We start from the raw sequence: 20,535 nt of genomic DNA, 5'->3' as shown, positions 1-20,535 counted from the left end.
CACGGATCAACATGACAGCCATATCCCGTGGCATTGCATCAACTCCATTATACTGGCACTCGCCGATAAACCAGAAGTGGTTTAAAATAAAAAATAAAAAAAGAAGCAAAAAAGCACACTTTTAAATGAAAAACAACCTGTGAATCTGAAGGCTGCGACAACCTCGGCCACGGCAGAAGGCTAGATATTTAATCATTTCTTTTCCAGGTTTGGTGCTTTTTAAAAAATTAAATAACTTAAATCAACACAAAATGTGCTCATTCAAATGTGCTCATTCAGTGCTTGGCCATGGTCAATGCAGTGAATGTATACCCTTATTCTTCCGTATTCCTCTCATCTTTTCTCTTCTGCGCCCGTCTCGCGCTCGAGGCGAGCCGGTTTTCCGTTGACGGCGTCGGCGCTGTCGTTTCGCGAGTCTCGCGGTGGGCCAGGGGCGGCTGCCGTTCCCCGCGCTGCCGGGTTGAAGGACGGCAACCAGCTCTGGACCCCCACGGCCGCGTCGCATCGCGCAGTCAGCGACGTTCGGCGCCGTTTCGCACGTCTCGCTGGGGGGTTTTTTTTTTCTCGGCGTGCCGCAGTCAGTCCGCGAAGGCGCCCGGAGGCGAGGCCAAGCCGGCGCTAAGCGGAGCGACGCTCGCTCGCCCTGTGATCCGCGAAAATCGCTGCACCCCTCCGTCGTTACCTCCCTCGTGCCCCGTCTGTCGACGGCAGCCCCTGCAGACGCGCGCGGGCGCGCTTGAGCGGGTGTGAACGGCGGAAGCTGGGCTGGGTGACACTGATAGGCCGGATCGCGCGAGCCCTGTCGCCACTCACGCTCGGCGCGCTTCGCAAACGACGGCGACGAGGACGGGACGCACGCGCGCACGCACGCCGCCCTCCCTGACGCCCACAGGCAAGCCGGTCCTACGTGAGGCGTGAGGCTCGGGTGTGTGTGAAGCCACGCCTTTGTGCTCGTTCTCCTTGCTTTGTAAAGACCGACAGCTGTCCTTTTTTTATTTTTTCTTTCCTTCTTGCGTCCGTATGAAAGGCCGCGCGGAGCCCGTCGAGCGCAGATGTTCCTGTCTGCTTGGCGGCGCGGAAAGGGGGGACCCGGTGACCCCCAAATGGTCTTAGCGGCACGGCGTTTACGCAGCGAAGCGAACGACGGTGGGGGTGGGGGGAAGGGGGGGGGTGGGCTTGTTAAGCGTTCTCGCCTTCCTGCCTTCCTCGGGAAGATTCGGGAGAGTGGCGGGCGTCACACCCCAGTGTCAGGCTTCGCGAAGAAAATGATGCAGGTGCAAGTCGACCTGCCGCCAGCAGGGGCGCCGGTGGGCAGGCGCATCGCGGCTTTTTGTTTTTCCCTCCCTTTCCCCTGGCAACGGTCTCCCTCTGGGAAAGCGAAGCGGGCTGAGAGACTCCTGCCAGCGAGCTCACAATGGTCCCTTAATCACACATCTGGGAATAACGGGCTTTTCTGCTTTCTGAACGGAACGAGCGCTGTGGCGAACAATTCGCCTCTTTTTTGTTCCCAGGGCCCGGGGTATCCGGCAGGGCCAAAGTAGATTCCGGAATGGCGAAATCAATGTTTGCGCCCCTCCAGCCCAGTCCCCCTGGAAATAACATAAAAACCAACGAGCGAGTTTGTCTAATTCCTCTTCCGCGATAACGACAGAAACAACGCGCTTTGGCTGAAGAACATGGCAGCCAAATGCGTTTCCTTTTATTTTCTCCTAATTTAATTTCTCGTCTTTCTCCCCCCCTCAGAGTTTTTAGTAAGTGATTGGATTTTTGTAAACCGAAGAAGATAACAGCCGAGGAGTGACACTTAATAAAAGACGAGCCGCGCGTGTGTGTGTGTGTGTGTGTGTGTGTGTGTGTGTACATGCGCGTGTGCGCCTGTGGGTGCAGGGGGGAGGGGGTCATTAAAATTATCCACTTTCATAGCAGTTAAGCGCACGCATTTTATAGATGCTGATGAGGAGGATGTTTACCAGCGACTGTCGGGTCAGTGCCGTGGCAACGGGCTTTTCTGGGGGGGGGGTGGGGGGGGGGGTTTCCAGAGGGGTGATAGATGCGTTGCTAGCAGAAGCAGTGCCTGGGGTCCTTTCTGTTTTTGCAGTGCCCGCTGTAGAGGCAGCATGACTTCCTATTGGGGCCCCAGCGGGCACAAACCCAGTCCCTTGTGGGGGGGGGGAGTGGGGGGTGGTGGTGGGGGGGGGGCAGTAACTTAGTAACGCTCGGTTCCAGAGGCAACAACAGGACCTGCTTGTCAGTTCGAGGGAAAAACATCCGCATCCCGTGTATTCCCTCGCGCACATCGGCCGCCAAACAGCTCGCGAGGTAAATCCGTCGAGCCAGGAGCGGAAGGCGCGGGGTGTGATGCAAACGTTCCGAATAATGACATCGGTTTACCCTTTTTAAAGCGGTCGCCGCGGCGACACTTTGGAATGAATGACTAAATTACCTGGCAACGGAAGGCTCCCAGCCACGCAACCCGATTAGCCAAATAAGTGGCGGGAAGGGGGGGTGGTGGGGGGTTGGTGGGGGGGGGGGGGGGGGTGTGCTTCTGTGCTCCGCTGACTTGATGCAATTTCCCACCACAATCACTCAATTAAAAATGTTTCGGAGACATTAGCCGGAATTGCATTGACCAGAATCGAATTCCGCTCCCAGTACAGATGCTCGGGTTTACGAGTTCGCCGGAGTTCTGCTGACGAGCACGCTTCTACACTTCTGCGGATAAAAGTTTTTGCTGAAATCGTGGTTTTGTCATTTTTTTATTTCATTGACTTGGTTGCATTGTTTCATAATCTTTCTCGAGAAAAAAAAAATGGCTAGAGCATAATCTTTCTAGATACTATAAAGCCAAAGCCTCTTCAAAAAGGAGGTTTCAAAAACAGCAGACGTTCGTGTTTTTGTCTAGTAAGCATATCCGTCTTTGAACGTCGCCTTGAGAGGGTACAAAAAGTTTTACCCAGAAATTAAAGACCCATCATTTTTTTTTAAAAGATTATGCTCAGGAGATGAATATATATTTTTTTATTTTAGGTTAGGTTTTGACTAGAAGACTACTATTCAATAAAAATGATTCATTCACTTTAAGGACAATGCAATTCAATCTAGCTTTTCTTTTCTTTCTTTTTTTTTTACATAATTCACTTAAACTGGCCTTGTGCACAAAAAAATCTGCCTAATATTAAAACACTCAGGGTTGCCAGACTGATTTTTTAAATCCATAAATGTAAGGGATTATAAAAATTCATAGGGGAGGTTTTACAGTAAAAATGTGTGGATTTCAAAATGGAGGAATAGGAAACAAATTATGAGAAATTTGTATGGAAGTTAATTGAAGATGGGGAATTAATTCAGGCATCTGGCAACATTGAAAACACTAAAGTTTTGTGGTGGCAGAGTGAGATTTGATGAACCCTATAATTGATGGAGCGACAATGATATGCCAATAACTGACTTGCACCAACTTGCTCTCCACAGAATTGCATCCTTGATGGCATGTGCTCCTGCTGCTTGTGTTTCATTATCCAGTCTCCCAGTTTATTTTAAATAAATACCACATGTCATACTCACAGGAATATTTTGAGTAAATGTAAAACAAACAAACAAATAAATAAATGAATAAATAATTAATTGTTGAATGTAATCATACTTAATTTGTGGTCCATTTCATAAGTAATGAAATTCTTGCTTTCAAAACCGGGTGCATACGATATGCACAGAGTTGTTTTGATGTAATGCTAAGTAGAAAGGTTACATCTATGGGTCAAATTCTCCAGAGACCAGAGTCAAGCTATCTCAATTATCAATAAAAGAGACCGTTTTGCTTCATGATTCAATCGCATGTGTGTTATGGAAGGATAGCGAGAAGCATGGCTACAGCAAGCGAGTAGTCAGTATACAGTAGGTGCTTCGGTTTATGTTCCAGTTCCTGGTTGCTGATGTCTCAGATCTTCAGCCTCTCTCCCATAAATCAGCCAAGAGGCCCTAACTATAATGAGCTCACAGGTCTGCCTGTTAAGAAAATATCTATCTGGCAGGCGAAAATGAAATTGATTAAACAAACCACAGAAGTCGCAGCAGTGAAATCCAGGTGCGCTAAATAATTCAATTATTCATGGCCTGGATTTAAGCTTGCTTTGGTCTCTCTTTCCTCGGCAACACGGTTTTGTGAGTTCAGCAATCGGCAAAATCCTCCTGGCAATCTGTGTTCATGAGGGTAAAAAAAAGCTACATTTGCACCCAGTGAAGGAATGTTGCACATCCAGCTTTTTTTCTGTGTCCATTAAGTTGAGAAAGGCTATCAGAACTTGGAAGAGACCAATTCTTTTTAATCATTTTCATTCAGAATTATGATATTGCACAATACCGGCACTACTGTGATTTCTCAAATAAAAATATTATTTTAATTATATTACAGTTATTTATAAGTACACATGTGCCTACCCAGCTTACCGTACAGCAAAATGTGTTCCTTGTACATTCTGTGCGTGTCCATTCTCAATGAATTCAAAAAAGCCATGGATATAAGAAGGTTCGGGAATCTCACTGTCAAATCCAGGGTCTCTTTTTTTTAACTTTCCTTTTCAGGAAGACTTTCATGCTAGCCACCTGCTGTTGTCAACTATGCCACGGCGATGCTTTAAGTCAAAAAACAGAAACACGTTGACATTAATGGTCCGTCCTTCCAGTCTCCATGGCAATTGCTGTGTCGGCAATAACGCTAGGCCCCACAGAAAAATCTAATTGAATTGTTCATGCTGGTACATTTTAAAACAGGGCACAGCGTAACTGCCGTATGCTAAACCGTGTTTGTAATAATATGGTGGCTTGTTTTAAGTGCATGTGCCCATTAAACCCAGGATGCCATACGCTTCCCTTCATCCCAGTGCTCTTCTCACGCTGGCTCGCCTTCCAATTTCTTTACTTCCGATTTTTTTTAAAGCTGGCCACAGCAACAGACATGAACGCTTTTCCACCTGCCAACGCTCGCCTGTCGAGCGTGTGTTTTCTGAGTGACCGACCATTTGCATTCATTGTGGCATGTTTCTGACCTGCCCAGGTAACACAGGTGAGAATTAGCCTCTAGGCTAACTCTGGCACAGTACAGTATGCTGAAAGCGTGAGAACAAATAAACAAAACAGATGCGCCTAATGTGCCTTAGGCCATGTAACGCACAGAACGAGGCAGCCTTAAATCAACTCATTTTCCTCCGATCGGTACAGTTTATGCCTTATTTAGGGCTTGTGTAAACTTATGTGTGTTAAATTTGGTGTTAAATGAATGAATCTTTTTTTGGTGTTAAATGAATCTTTTTTTTTTTTTTTTTTTACTCTGGAGGAAGCTAGTGCCTTGCCGTTATTGTTTCAGTGAGCTGCTTTATGGAGAGCTGCTAAAGCAGCGTCAATCAAAAACAACAAAAAAAAAAAACAAAAAAAAGAGAAGAAGCCAGAAACAATGCCTGATGCTAATTATGGATCCGCCACGCAGCTCTGGAGCTGAACATTTCTTTAATTTATTTTGTGAATGAAGAACTTGTGATGTATAAAGACTGTGGAAGATTACTGTAGCTAAGCGTAGACATTAATCAAATAACACACATAAATACCTAAGCGTAACAGAAAACAGCGTAAAACAGAAACTCTAGTGTTTCTTTTGCACCTCTACATCATGAACCAATGCACTTGTTGTACGTCGCTCTGGATAAGAGCGTCTGCTAAATGCCTGTAATGTAATGTAATGTAGTCAAATAACACACATAAATACCTAAGCGTAGACATTAGTCAAATAACACACATAAATACTTAAGTGTACACATTATTCAAATGACACACGAAAGTACGGTTTGGGAGACTGTAGGCTGTCGGCTTTCGTGGTTTGGCTCCTGGGGGCCTCACTCTACCCAACGAAGCCGGATAACAGTCCTGGCGCCGTTTGGAACCCATTCTTCTGAAACTGTATGTGAGGTCGCCGTATGGTGTTGTTGATTTGGGCCCATTGGCTGTGGAAACACCTCCAGTAAGCAGAGATGACCTAGTGCAGAGGTGGGCCATTCGACCTGGCATATAGGTTGAGGGCGACATAGCTCAGGAGGTAAGACCGATTGTCTGGCAGTCGGAGGGTTGCCGGTTCAAACCCCGCCCTGGCCGTGTCGAAGTGTCCTTGAGCAAGACACCTAACCCCTAACGGCTCTGGCGAATGAGAGGCATCAATTGTAAAGCGCTTTGGATAAAAGTGCTATATAAATGCAGTCCATTTACCATATATGCCTGGAATGCTGATAGTTTAAAAAAGTACTGAAACTATGAAAAAAGCAAATTTTTTCCAAAATATTCAACAGTCAAGTGCACCAAATGCATGTCAATAGTTGCAGAAACGGAATAAATTCATTTTAAAACCCAGATGAAGGGCAGTTAAACAAATTTAAAATGAAACTTCTTTGCATTATAGATCCGCCGGATAGTTCAAGCTTAATACTTCATGCCGTTCCAAAGAATTTTCTTTTTCGCGGAACTCACAGTTTGACACACTTTCATCAGTACTGCTGATATTTGACTACCGACAAAATGGTGTTCTCCTCAGGGTCAGTATCCAGTTAACCCAGTATTCTAATGGCTCACCTCATTTTGACTGACTAGAGGAGCGTCATGCTCTGTGCATCTGTAATGTAGGTCTGCCAAAAGGCCTACGTTTTTTTATTCGCTAATCTGGGAAATGTGTCCACGGCCATTCAACGTCTGCTAATAAAAAAGTATATTTACAGTTCGTTTTTTTTTTTTTTTTTTTTTTTTTCTTTTTTCCCTCCATCATTCAAAAAAGCCCACGGCTCTAAATTGGAAAATCTAATTACTGCAGCAAATGCAAAGACTTCCAGTGTGCAATTAAGCGAGATTCATTTGAACACAAATGGAAGAAGAAAAGAGAATCCCAGCTAGGCGACTTAAAGAAGGAGACCGCTCCCTGTGCCTCTGGTCCAGCACCCGCACGCACGCACACACACACACACACACACACACACACACACACACACACACACACACACACACACACACACACATATATACACACAAACACACACACACACACACACAATGCACGCTGCCATTTAGCAAAACTGCGCCAATTACTGAAGGAGGAGCACGCGCTCATAAACTCTCTGTGCTTTACAGTGCATCTTTTACCCACTGTTTTTTTTTTTTCTTAAATGTGCAGGCTAAACAGTTTCATTTCATTGAGAGGGGGAGTATTCCTCTGACGTGAATAAGGGGGGGTGGGGGGGAAGCGGTACGCGGGCCTCGCTCTCCGCGCTGCGCTCGAAAGAGCGGGAGAACGCACCGGCAGCACTGCTGGGGGACGCCGGGGAGAAGGACAGGCCGGTAATTGCCATTCGTATTTTTAGCCGAACAAACCCAGCTCTGCATAAAACGAGATGCCGCTCTCCGCGCGGAATACAGAATACTCCCCCCCCCCACCCCTCCTTGTATAAATAATTGATAAGTAACCCCACACCTCTGACATGGAGGTGGGGAGTGGGGGGGGGGGGGGGGTACAGTAATACATTCCTATTGATTTTCGGGTAAAAGCGATGTCAGCCACCTGCCCGAGGTTTCATACGAAGGAAGAAAGGACAAAAACAAAAAAAAAAAAAAAAAAGTCACGTGAAGTCCGGTTGTGGGATTGGTCGATGCTGTGGGCCTCCTGGGTGCAGTTCTCAAAAGAAGGAAGTTTTTTTTGTTTTTTTTTGGTATCTTGATACCCGCAGGGCATGAGTTGTACTTCTCACGCCTTGGTTGAAAATGTCCTTCCGTAATGACATCCTGAAGAAGGCGTGTCTTGGAACAGTAGTGACGGATGACATCACGGAGGCCTTAAAATAGGGCAGCGGCTATGGCTGATGGGGGGGGGGGGGGTGACGCGGTTGGCCCCAGTGATCTTTGGTAGACAGAGGAGCAGTGGCCATGTTTCTCAAACTACAGCCACAAAAAAAAAAGTGTTATTATTGTTTCTTTTATTGGATGCAAATATCTCAAACCCCCGCAGAGCTGCAGGTGCAATCAGCTCGTGCTAAAGCCCTTTAATTAAGACCATCCATCATCATTAGCAAGGGAATGGACAGCCTCCGCTTCACCTAATTAACTCCCCGAAAATCCTTCGCGGTAGGGCTGTGCCCCGCGGCTCGTTTTAAGAGCAGATATGAAGAGAGGGAGCTTTTTCCCGCCGCCGCCGCCAAATCTCTCTCGATGGCGGAAAACGTTCTGCGTTAATGCGAGAAAAAAAAAGGCTTTGGCGGTCGTGGTCGCTGGCCTTCCCCCGGATCGATCCTCTAATGATTCGCTGATTGAAAGCGGTCCCGTTTGGACCTCTCGGCAGACAGCCGGTACTGACAGACGAACTCCGGGCCGACGCCCGCAGCTAAGGATACACCTCCTGGATAATGGCCACGATGTCAGGCTTTTGTTTGTTCGCTTGTTTTTTTTTTATTCTTTAAAGGGTTTTTTTTTTTTAAATACTTGTCTTTTGTTTTTGTTTTGTGTTTGTGCTATAGCCTTGGAGTACAACAAATATAATGAATATAATGATGCAGGAAGCGACATTCGAACCGACATTTAAAGTTAGGCGAGCGACCATGTTTATTCTCGGCGTGGTAATGGTCACGGAAAATCGCCAGACTGCTGTTGGCGGGTCTTAATTAAATATAGCGCTATTCCCCTGGGAAATTAATTAAACTCTAAATGCTAATCTAGCATACAGCAGAAATGTAATGAAATTCCATTTTTTATAATGTCAAAAAAAGTGGCATGAAAATGTAAGGCATGCCATTTAAAACATATCCATGGTCCATGTTCTCCTCGATAGACATATTCAAGGTGCTTTGGCACATTCAGGCAAACTCACCCTGGGTCTTTGGGTGTACTTGAATAGTGCTTCTTTTCATTCGCATTGTACATTATAGGACAGCGGCGTTGCTTGCTTATTCAGTCTGATCTGATAACAGAACCTGTGAGAGTCACTTCCAAAATGATTCAAGCCCTTGATAAAAATAAGCAGAATGGCCATAAAAAATTTAAAACACCATCATGCTCAAAAACAGGAAAATTGATCCCTAATCCTACTGTTCAGAGAAAAGGTTTAAACAAGAAATTGTATTACTCACAGACGTGAGTCGTAGTATGGCCCTTCATGTGTAGCTTAACGGATGTGCCTGAGTGAAACCTGACGAACCAGCAGGGGGCGCTGCTGTGCAATGAGCTGCTGTAATGGAACCCCCTCCCATCTTTGGGCCATGCCCATTCTGTGTCACCCTGTGGGGGCTGCTAGCCACAAGCATTCCTGGCACAGCACAGACTGTAAAGACCATGGAGGCCAACCGTGCACTGGAACGGCGCCTTAACAGGATGACACACCAGCAGCCCATTGAACCTGATTCTATGTTGTTACTCATTGTCATTTTTTACTAATTTTAGTGAAAAATAAAACCATCAGCAGTTTATTTTTTATTAATTTTATTTAATGTCATAGCATTGCACTTTGCGTTAAATTGTTTTGATAATGACACGGAGATTGAGTCAAGTATTAATTTATTTTGATTATAAGCTTGCGAAGATCGCAGATTGATTTTTCACAAAACCATTTGCTTCTGCATTAACAACTGCAACGATTTAAAGTCCACAAAAGATAATTTTGCAACATTAGCATTCTCACGCTCAGAGAGCTCAAAATTGTTTATGGCCAAAAGGTAATAACGGTTGTGAGTTTTAATGAAAATACACGCGTGTCTGCAAAATCATTACGTCTTGTTATTTCTAATCCCCCATCACACCTTCATTTGTGCGCTTGATTTTATGCGTTCCATCAATCTCCGTTTTCTCTGTTTGTGCTCTCCTGACAGATTTATTACTTATTTGTGCCAATTAAGGCTTTCTTTTCTTGCTGCAGAGGTAGGTTTAGATAGAATGGATGGGTAATAAAGATTCATTAATTAACCTAATTAGTTTACCTCAAAATCTCACTGTGGGATATTGTTTTTACCTAAAAAAGACATTCAAAAAAAAAATAAAAGCATTTTTTTTCAACCACTTTCTGCACATGGTAACATTGGACTGCAGGTGAAAACTAACCTGCGGCAAATGTGAGATCCTTACTTAACCTAGCATCCTTACCAATCACTCAGTGCAGTTTACAATAGTTTACAAGGACAGTTCTTGTCCCCCGCTTCATGGCTGTTAGGCCTCCATGGATTATATTGATGATTGGGGCGTAAAATCTCCCTTTCTTCATATGTCATAAAAACTTTATTGCCCATCCATCCGTCATCTAGCTCGCTTATTCCTCATCAGAGTTGCGGGGGTTGCTGGAGCCTATCCCAGCATGTTAGGGTTTGGCGAGGGGCAGGAATACACCCTGGTACAGGTCGCCAGTCCATCACAGTTGCACACAGAGCACTCGTACACTCTCATACTCAGACCTAGGGGCAATTTGGACTCATACACACACACGTACAAAACACACATATGTATGCACATGCATGCAAATACATACAAACGTACATAGAACACACACAATACACTTACACACACACATAATATGTGCACATACATGCACAAAACAGGCAAACATGCACGTGGACAAACACGTATTGTACACACACATACACATACACACACACACACATGAACACCAGCTAACCTAACCTGCATGTCTTTGGACTGTGGGAGGAGACCGGAGTACCCGGAGGAAACCCACGTTAGACACGGGGAGAACATGCAAACTCCACACAGAAAGGCCCGGGTCGGGATTTTCGCTGTGAAGCAACAGTGCTAGCCGCTGCACCACCGTGCCGCCCCCAACTGCCAAGTACATGTGGAGGTAGGGGGGGTAATATGGACTGCATGGTATACAACACCTTTGTACATTTTGTACATTTTTAAACATACTCTGTTTATCGATGTTGGAATTTGTTAATTCATCTTTTATTTAGCTCACACCTGCTAATGATTTGCACAAGCTGCAAAGCAAATGGCGAAGTGCAATAGGCAATAAAGGTCATCTATGCTGTTCTTCTGGCTGAAAGTAAAATATAAGTTTACTTTGTTCTGTATACAGTGGTAGAAAAATAGGATGAAAAAATTATTTAAAAATAATACAGAGTTTAGTACTACTATCAAGATCAGCTTTACCCGCAACAGAGGGACAGATGTTTCAAGTTAGCTTATTATCACCTTTTTTTTTTTCTTAAAAAATAACAGGGATTTTATTAATAATATCAAGATCGACTTTACCAGCAACAGAGGGACAGATGTTTCAAGTTAGCTTGTTATCACCTTTTTTTTTCTTAAAAAATAACATAGGGATTTTATTAATAATATCAAGATCGACTTTACCGGCAACGGAGGGACAGATGTTTCAAGTTAGCTTGTTATCACCTTTTTTGTGAAACTAATAATGAAGTGTAATAAATTGGTAGGTTATCTAGCTATTCACCTAATTTCAAATGTACGAAAGAAGTTCTTAATTACTGTTAAATATAGGAACTTATAACCAACCAATAAACGGACCAATAAAAATGATCAGAGACATGCAGTTTGCACCACTCACATCTATCAGTTACTTCACACGTATATGCACTGTAATAATGAGCATGTATTAATCCATTAGGCCAATGGGCTTAATGCAGAAAAGGTTCAATATGCGATCGAATTTTAATATGCAAACCTTGGCAGTGATTTCAAATAACAAATAACATGGGAACATGAAATTATATGAAAGGACAAGTCTATTACCTATATTTCTTTCCAAGGAGTCATGTATTTTCCACATATTTCCTTATAAATGGGGTGGGGGGGGGGTGGCAGCACATGTTTTGGGCACGTACCCTAATCAGACTTCTGCGTAATTGAGTGGGATCTCGTGTTCAGCACACAAACCATTCTGAATGAGGAATCGGCATTCAGCTCCTCGACGTTAAGTGTTGGCTCGCTTGGCTGAGATGAACCGTTCCCCCCTTCGTGAGAATGGTGTCTCTCGTCCCGCCCGCCGGTCCCGTGCAAACAATCAATACTGCGATCCAATAAGACGCAGGAATGAAATAGATTACGGAAAAAATCCCCGGTAGGCCCCTTGAAATATGACCTGTGTGCGTGTGCGTGTGTTTGTGTGTGTGCGTGTGTGTGTGCTGTATGTGTGTGTGTGTGTGCGTGTGTGTTGTCATTGCAGGGAATTCAACCACTGGAAGGTGAACAGCTTGGCAACGGAAAAACGGGACTTTCTGAAGACCCCGTTGCCCCTGGCGCCGGAGTTCTTCCGGAACCTTCGGCTCCTGGGACGCAGGCCCAGCCTGCAGCAGATCAACGAGAACCTGATCAAGAAGTACGGGACACACTTCCTGGTTTCGGCTACGCTCGGCGGTAAGCCACCTCCGCACCGGGTCTCCTCCCTCAGTGTTGCCGTGGTGAAATGTAGGGCCAAACAAACCCAAATAATACAGCTGACCATTTTGGGTCAACGCTCCACAAAATGGAGTTTCCTGTTTTCATTTAGGATGGGTGAAGGGGTGGGAATGGTATGTGAATATCATCAGTGCAAGCTTTCCGGTGAAACTGCAGAAAACACACTCACCTCATGCCCTTGGCATTGATGGAGTGACATGTGACCATAGAAGGGCATGAGACTAGAGTTGTGCATCAGCCTGATACCATAGAAACCTGGACAATGCTGGCTTGGCTGGCAAGGAGAAAAGCTGCAGTTCTGATACTGGCCATATACTAATCTATACTGGGGATACAAAAGCAAAAGATCTTCATAAATAGTTCTTGTTGGTACACATATTTTTTACGTAAATAATAAATAAAATAGAAAATGGCGCTATATAAAGACACGTTTCTACTAAATAATTTCATAAAATTTTTATCTCTAAATATATATGTACATAAGAGTAATTTCCTTATGGTTTAGTGTTGAAAAAATAAACTGAAAGCACAGTAAAATGTCCAGTGTGTATTCAACTCTAACAAGAGTACACATGAGTCCAACCACGTGTGCTCAGTAAGAGTCGATTAAACACCGAACATTTTTTCTGTGAGACGGCCCCGTCCTTTTCAATTATCGATTTCCCCCCTGTTTCTGGGAGGAGGAGGAGGAGGAGGACGCTGAGCGAACAGGCGGAGGGTGCTAAGCTAACAGCCGAGATTGCGGCCCCAAATTGGGCCTCATTTATTTCCAGTTCCTAAGGAAACCACTCCATCTAGATGGGATCCTTAACTCAATCATTGTCGGGGAAAGTGGCTGTTGCTTTAATGGGACTCAATCACTCTCACGCCAAATTAACTGCAGCAGTATCGCAGGATTATTGCAAGCCCCACAAGGGCAGGATTGCACAGAAGGTCCGCTTTGAGAGTGTGCACATGTGTGTGTGTGTGTGTGTGTGTGTGTGTGTGTACAATACGTGTTTGTCCATGTGCGTGTTTGCCTATTTTGTGCATGCATGTGCACATACTATGTGTGTACGTAAGCGTATTGTGTGTATTCCATGTACATTTCTATGTATTTGCATGCATGTGCATACATGTGTGTGTTCTGTACGCGTGTGTGTGTTTGCACACGTGCATACAAATGTGCGTTGTGTATGTGTACGTGTTTGCATGCATGTGCGTACATGTATGTGTTTGTATGTGCATGTGTGCGTGCATCTGCTTCTGTGTGTGTGTGTGTGCGTGTGTGTGTGTGGAAGCAAGTGTATCACGCGCTCTTGTTCAGCTCATAGTTGAACACGGCGTGTGTCTGTGGTGTAAGAAACCCTTTGTGCTTAAAAGCTGCAGTTTTGAGGGGCGAATCCTTCACTCTCCTTCCCCCCCCCCCCCCCCCCCCCCCCCCCCCCCCCCCCCCGGCATTTTAAATAATGAATGAAACGCGTGGGTCTCAGTACCGTTTCACAAACGTCCGTCAAGACGCTGCAGCAACGCCGCGGCTCAGATCCCGATGCTAATTATCATGTCAGTTATTGCCGGGAACATGAACTGAAGTCGGGGAGTCCTCAGTGACGGGAGGGAGATGAATGCGGTAGCGCGGCTATGGTGAGCCATGTTAATTAACAACTCCAGACCAGAGAGGGGCGATGAGGCGATTAACTGAATACTGATCAGGCTCCGGGCTGAATACGGCGGCGTCTGCACACGCGTGTGTGTGTGTGTTTATGTGTGTGTGTGTGTGTCTGCACACGCGTGTGTGTGTGTGTGTGTTTATGTGTGTGTGTGTGTGTGTGTTTGTGTGTCTACATGTGTGTGTGTCTGTCTGCGGATGTGCATTAATGTATGCGCAGCATGTGTGTGTGTGTGTGTGTGTGTGTGTGTCTGCATGTGTGTTGGTGTGTCTGCGTGTGTGAGTGTGTGTGTGTGAGTGTGTGTGTGTGTCTGTGTGTGTCGGTGTGTCTGCGTGTGTGAGTGTGTGTGTATGTGTGTGTGTGTGTGTGTCTGTGTGTGAGTGTGTGTGTCTGTCTGTGTGAGTGCGTGTGCGTGTCTGCGTGTCTGTGTGTGTCTGTATGTGTGAGTGTGTGTGTGTCTGTCTGTGTGAGTGTGTGTGTGTGTCTGTATGTGTGAGTGTGTGTCTGCGTGTGTGAGTGTGTGTGTGTCTGTGCGTGTCGGTGTGTCTGCGTGTGTGAGTGTGTGTGTATGTGTGAGTGTGTGTGTGTCTGTGCGTGTCGGTGTGTCTGCGTGTGTGAGTGTGTGAGTGTGTGTGTCTGTGTGAGTGTGTGTGTCTGTGTGTGTCGCTGTGTCTGCGTGTGTGCATGCATCCGGATGCATATCTGCTGGAAGCATACGCCTTCTCAGGGGAAGGCCTGATTAAGGGACTGTCGCAAAGCTCTTTAGTTTCCCTCTTTAACAGCTCTGCCATATTCTGCGCTAACTTCCCAGGTGAAATTACCCTCCTGCACCATTGTACTACACGGCTGCTATTTCCACTTTGATTTAATTACGCTGTTAGGGACAGTACATTTGATGGCATAGTTTATGGATTTTGAGTTCATATCTTGCTCATTATTAGTAATCCCAGTGCATTAAAGCAGTCGTAGATGGCAAATGATAAAGAGACATTTAAAGAATATACATAAAAGGAAAACTGTGTGGATCTTATGCCATTATATTTGTGTTAATAGTAATGCTATTACTGAAAAAAATAAAATAAATAGTACAAGCAGTTCCAGCACATTAAAGCGCTTTCACCAGGAGAGTTTCAAGTGATAAACAGACGTTTGAAGAATATAGATAAAAGGAAAACTGAAAAGCTAAGGAAGACATTCCCTTGCCTCCCCTCCCCCTCTTCCCCAATATTAATTTTTATATTTCTTTTCCTGGTAAATATTTAAAAAGGAAAATCGAGTAACAGTGAGCTTTGCCGGATGCCTTTGGGTAACGGGTGATCTTTGGCAGTGTTTTGGTGCTTACGGCCCGTTGGAAAGCGCGCGGTTGACTTGGCGCGCTGAGGGGGCTGATGTCATGACCCCCCGGACTGCTTTGGGCCCTCTCCTCAGGGGAAGAGTCGCTCACCATCTTCCTGGACAAGCAGAAGCTGAGCAAGAAGTCGGAGGGCAGCGGGAACAGCTCGGTGGTCTCCCTGGAGATCCTGCACCAGCTGGCCGCCTCCTACTTCACCGACCGGGAGAGCACCCTGAGGAGGCTGCACCACCTGCAGATCGCCACGTCCGCCATCAAGGTAACTCGCGCGCGGTGGGATCCCGCCGTTGTCGGGGCAACCGACACGCCGCGTATTTCGGGGCTCGCTCGGACTGGAGGGCCAGGAGAGCTCCCGTTGTTTTGTTCCTCTAACCAGAGACTGCCTTTGACCTGGGACACAGGGTCAGAGGAGTCTCTGGCCGGGGGGGGGGGGGGGTGACATTAAGTCAATCGATGCCAACAGTGTAGAAAAGAAATCCAAAGCGGTAATTTGGGCCTCCAGGGCCAGTTGTGGGCCGGTCGCGCTTAGATAGATGCTTTCCAAGGAAACTGACACGGAATTAGATTCAGTTCTTCTTTTACCGAGACACTTAACACTTGGGCAGGTACCTCAAGCTGCAGATAAAACTGTCGAGCAGGGAGGACACCTTCACTACCGGGACGGCTGACAAGATCGCCCCCGCCGACTGGCACAGAGATGTACGTCCGCTGCTGACGGGAACAACCTGCGCGTAACGCAGTCCGCCGTCGAGACGCGGTCAGGGGAAGCGTTCTAGAAGCTTCCGCCCGGGAGGGCGACGCACGCGCCGTCGCGAACGCTCGCTCTCTCGCCGCCGGCGCCGCGGCAACCGGCTCACAGATGGACACCGGGCGACTCACACACGCGTCCGCCGTCATTTCGGAATGATGCCCCACGCCGTCGTTATGGTAACCGCCACACGTCCCGATAATTAACTCCCATCAACCGGGTGGGAGTGGGCAGCCCACGCAGTCAACAGTAACTGATTAAGTCGAGGTATTTGCATAGCGCGCGCGTCGCTGTGCTCGGTTATGAGGGTGATTTCACGACCGCGAAAACAAATCCGAAAGAAAGAAATATACTGGGAAAATTAAGCACAGTCCAGAAGATGCGCCAGCCCATACCATTTGCAATTATATCTTTTTTTTAATGCGGTTTGAAGCAGAACATTAATTTTAAATAATTACATCCAAAAAAACTGACGCACGAAAATGGCAAGTAAAAAAAAAAAAGATAATGAGACTTTAATGCTGCAGCAGAGAGTAATCCTGTGCCTAAAATGTAATAGTTGCTTCATTTGAGGGCCGACATTCCCTTCACTTAATTTCAAATTGCCTTAAAATTGTCTGGTCCATTTGGCTGGTGACAAATGTTTTTCACTAACAGAGTGGCATATACCTACCGTACGATGGCGATGACAATACGCTTTTGGTTCATCCCAATAACATCCTATCGACGTTTTGGAGGGAAAATACGTCAAAATATATCAAGGATGCCTGAATAGATGGGCTAACGTCCATGTAATTGATGGCTTCGCAAATGACGTTTTGCTTTTCTACAGTGCGTTGATTATCAAAGATGCATGCGCATGTAGCAAGCACATCGGAAGGGGAAAAACGTTCGAATCGTGATTACTTATATTCTTCACCTTGACGAACTGTTCTTTTCTGATGTACTTTCAACGCTCCACTAAACTTTGTTTGGCCAGCTTCTTTTGGAAACGTCTATATGCCAGGGTAACTGCACAGTAAAATGTTCAGTCTTTTAAAAAAAAATTTCTTTGAGGTTTTTTCAGCTTTATTTGACAGATCAGTGTAGAGAGACAGGAAGGGCTAGGAGGAGAGAGAGGGAGGGACATGCGACAAAATGTTCAGTCTTGAGTCAACTCTTGCAGAGTACACACGGTCCCTATCTGACTCATGCTCAAGTGCTGTTCTGAAATAGGGCGGTGGGAGCTATAAAAATTGCTGTACTTACTACGTGGTGAAGCCAAAATGTGCTTTAACCACATCATGTGAACCGGGAGCTGGAACTGACCGCAGTCACAGGAAGACGCGGATCCATGGAAACGCCTCGATCGTCACGGCATTTTGCTCAGGGGAGGCGACGCCTGGTTACCCCGGCGATCGCAGGTCAGGAGTTCAACCAATCAAAATGCATCGCGGCAGCGGACACAATCCCCACGAGCGACCCCGGCCAATGACATCCCTGCCCTCTTAAATCTTAAATTCCTCTCACCCCCCCCGTCTGACCAGTCGAGCGGCAATTAGGGCTGCTTTTTAGTCTCGGTTTGTTTTTGTTTGTGTACACGGTCAGTGGTTCGCAAAAAAAAAAAAAAAACTGAAATTTGTGTGCTCAGATGCACCCTCTGCAAAAAGCTTTCTGCCCCGTATGGCGGATGAGATATGCACGAGTGGCCAGGATGAGGTTTTTTTTTGAAGTAAATATACATGAAAATGAAAAGTATTTTAATTTTGAGCCGTGCAGTCAGGCGGTCAGACTTCTTTGCCTGGCTGATTCCTTGTCAGACGCGCCGGACGCCAGACTGAGGACGAAGCAGACGCGTGTTTATGAAGTGGCTCAGAACAAGCGTGACACGCTGGCCATAGGGTCCCCCGAAGGGAACGAAAAGAAGATTAGCTTTGGAAAAATCCAGCCGGCGGTATTACGGAGGGGGCTTATCTCTGACCCCGCGTTTGTGTCAGCGCCGTGTTTTTCCATTTCGGAGAGAAGCGAGCGCCGAACACAAGCTGACATTGTTTCTCTCGTATCTTTTTTTCCCCCGTTTTTTTTTTTTTTTTTTTTTTAAACCACTCCACTTCGCCCTCCCGCCAAACTCCCATCAGCCAACTGGATGGAAAGCGTGACCTCCCGTCTGCTCACTTGTACAAACAGCCGAGAGAATCATAACGTTCGGGGGCCTCCCCGCTGCCTCAGCTCAGCCGCCGAGTCGTCCCGCCCTTTATTATCGGTTAACAAGCTTTCAAAGTTCTGAACTAGCCTTTCACCCGAAACCCGCATGCCGTTTTCCTCTTAAGTTCCCATCGTGCGGAGATTCTGTGAGAAAAAATACACAGGTGGAGGAGGCAAAGGGAGTGTACGCTGGCTGAATGGCGCGCCATGTAGCGGCTAAGTGGATTTCGCACGTCGACTGCTAACGCGACGGACTACTGGCGCAAAACATCTCACCAACTCGAGCACAGTTAAGCTAATGGAAAAGCGATCCGCTCGTTGGCCAACTGTACGAATAGTTTTCAGTATCCGCTTCGGGCCAATGGCCGCGCTCATCGAGGAGCACCCACACCAGCGCCGAATACGTGGGACGTGATCAACATGCCAACGGCTGGTGGTGCGTCGTCATGGCGATAACGGCTGGCGGTATGTCGCCAGAGAGATAGCGGCTGCTGAAAACACACAACAAAAAATAAAAATAAATAAAAATAGTGACGGTGTGATCGAACATGTTTCAAAAACCCCATTATCCAGTTCCTAGACGAGAAGGCACCGGTGCTCGAAGACACTTGAAACTTCCGGCAAAGAGGCTCTCAAAACGAAATTTTTAAATCAAACTGCACTCCCGTTCTCAAACACCGCAGCCTGCCAATAGGTAGCCGGCTTGAATGAATTTGGACAGGTTCATAATGGAAGTATGTGTTGAGAGGGCCGACATCATATCAACACTTAATTTAAAATTTGAGAGTGGGAGAGGAGTCTCCCTCTTAACAGTCTTGGCTGTATCAAATCCTGTTCAGTGCAATATGAGTCTAAAGCCTCGATGTGTCGGGCATGCTCGGGTTCTGAAATTATCGCCCGCTGACTTTAGATTAAATTGGACGCATCTTGGTACTTATTCAAAAGAGTACGGGCTGCTCCTTTAAGATAGAAAAAAAAAAAAAATCCACAACAATTGTAGTGCTGCCCTTCTAGTAAACTATTTATGTGGCGTTCATGCGAAGACAGACTCCATTTCCCAGAGGCAATGCCTCCAATAAATTTGCACTGCCAAGATAATTGTCAACTGTCTGTACAGCAACGGTCTCATTTTCACTTGGGGAGTAAGGGTACCCTTCACCTGTTCTGGCTGGGAACTGAGCAAACGGCTGTCTGTGGGGCCCCCGGTGCGGCCGGCAGCGCTGTCTAAATAACGTCACCCGACAGATTCGATAAAAATCCATCGGCCCGGCCGCTCGGAGTTCGCCGCCAAACATGCAAACCCACCCCCCCCCACCCCCGCCCCCCCCCCCGTCCCGAATTCCGGCGGCTTGGAAAACAGCCGAAAGGTAGCAGCCAGTGGCGAATTCGCCAGAAGGGAAGCGGATCAAGCTAACAAAAAGTCAAATTGATAAATTGATAAATTAACGTGCGACGTGTGTTTGTGACACGCCACTCTCTGTACCGGGAGGCTTGGTTAATTAAACATGTTCGTGCTAAGACTGAACCACCCTGCAGTATGTAAAATATATGTTATATATGTATATATATATATATATATGCTGTTACGAGTCTCAGCACTTTTCCAAATGCGTTCCAATGCGGCTCAGATACTCTGGCGATAGCGCTTTGTTTCCAATCTGTTTTCCCCGAGCGGGCAACTTCATGTCAGTATCTTCAATAGCGCTTGATTGCATGCTGACATTTCAGAGACAGCGTGGCTGCTATTTATATATTTTCTAATGGAAACAGCGTTTTATTCCGTTACATGCAAAAATGGCACTGCAGAACACTTTGGTAACATCATATCATATATTTTTTGTGGTACAAAAAAAAAAAAAAAAAACCTTCACAGCGGTAACAATTAGCCAGTATTATTTCTATACCATGACATCATTTAATTTTAATTTTGACAGATTTTTTGTGACATCTGTGTATCTTCCAACTTGATAATAAACGGTACGAGACCAATGATACAATATGGTTTTAATCACCATATGTTTATTAATTACGTTATTATATTAAACTGTTTATAATAAATCTCTTTTTTATGCCATTACAGCTGGTAATACCATTATTTGCTCATATGATACGACAGTTTGATATGGATGCCAGAGGTTTGAGCCTGAAATGCATGTTGTGTGTTC

The 20,535-nt window shown here is 45.9% G+C and overlaps 1 protein-coding gene across 3 annotated transcripts in view; it reads left to right on the top strand.

Annotated features, from left to right (window-relative positions):
* Positions 1 to 20,535, top strand: part of brinp2 (bone morphogenetic protein/retinoic acid inducible neural-specific 2) — a 118,005-nt gene that overhangs the window by 47,004 nt on the left and 50,466 nt on the right. For all 3 annotated transcript variants that reach the window (XM_035422622.1, XM_035422623.1, XM_035422621.1), the window contains exons 3-4: positions 12,206 to 12,396; positions 15,516 to 15,697. In XM_035422622.1, coding sequence (XP_035278513.1) covers positions 12,206 to 12,396; positions 15,516 to 15,697 — 373 coding nt within the window. The remainder of the gene's footprint in view (positions 1 to 12,205; positions 12,397 to 15,515; positions 15,698 to 20,535) is intronic.

Source organism: Anguilla anguilla, chromosome 6 (genome assembly GCF_013347855.1).
Source record: "Anguilla anguilla isolate fAngAng1 chromosome 6, fAngAng1.pri, whole genome shotgun sequence".
NCBI lineage: Eukaryota > Metazoa > Chordata > Actinopteri > Anguilliformes > Anguillidae > Anguilla > Anguilla anguilla.
Note: the sequence above shows the minus strand (reverse complement) of the source record. Positions and strands in the feature narration are given on the sequence as shown.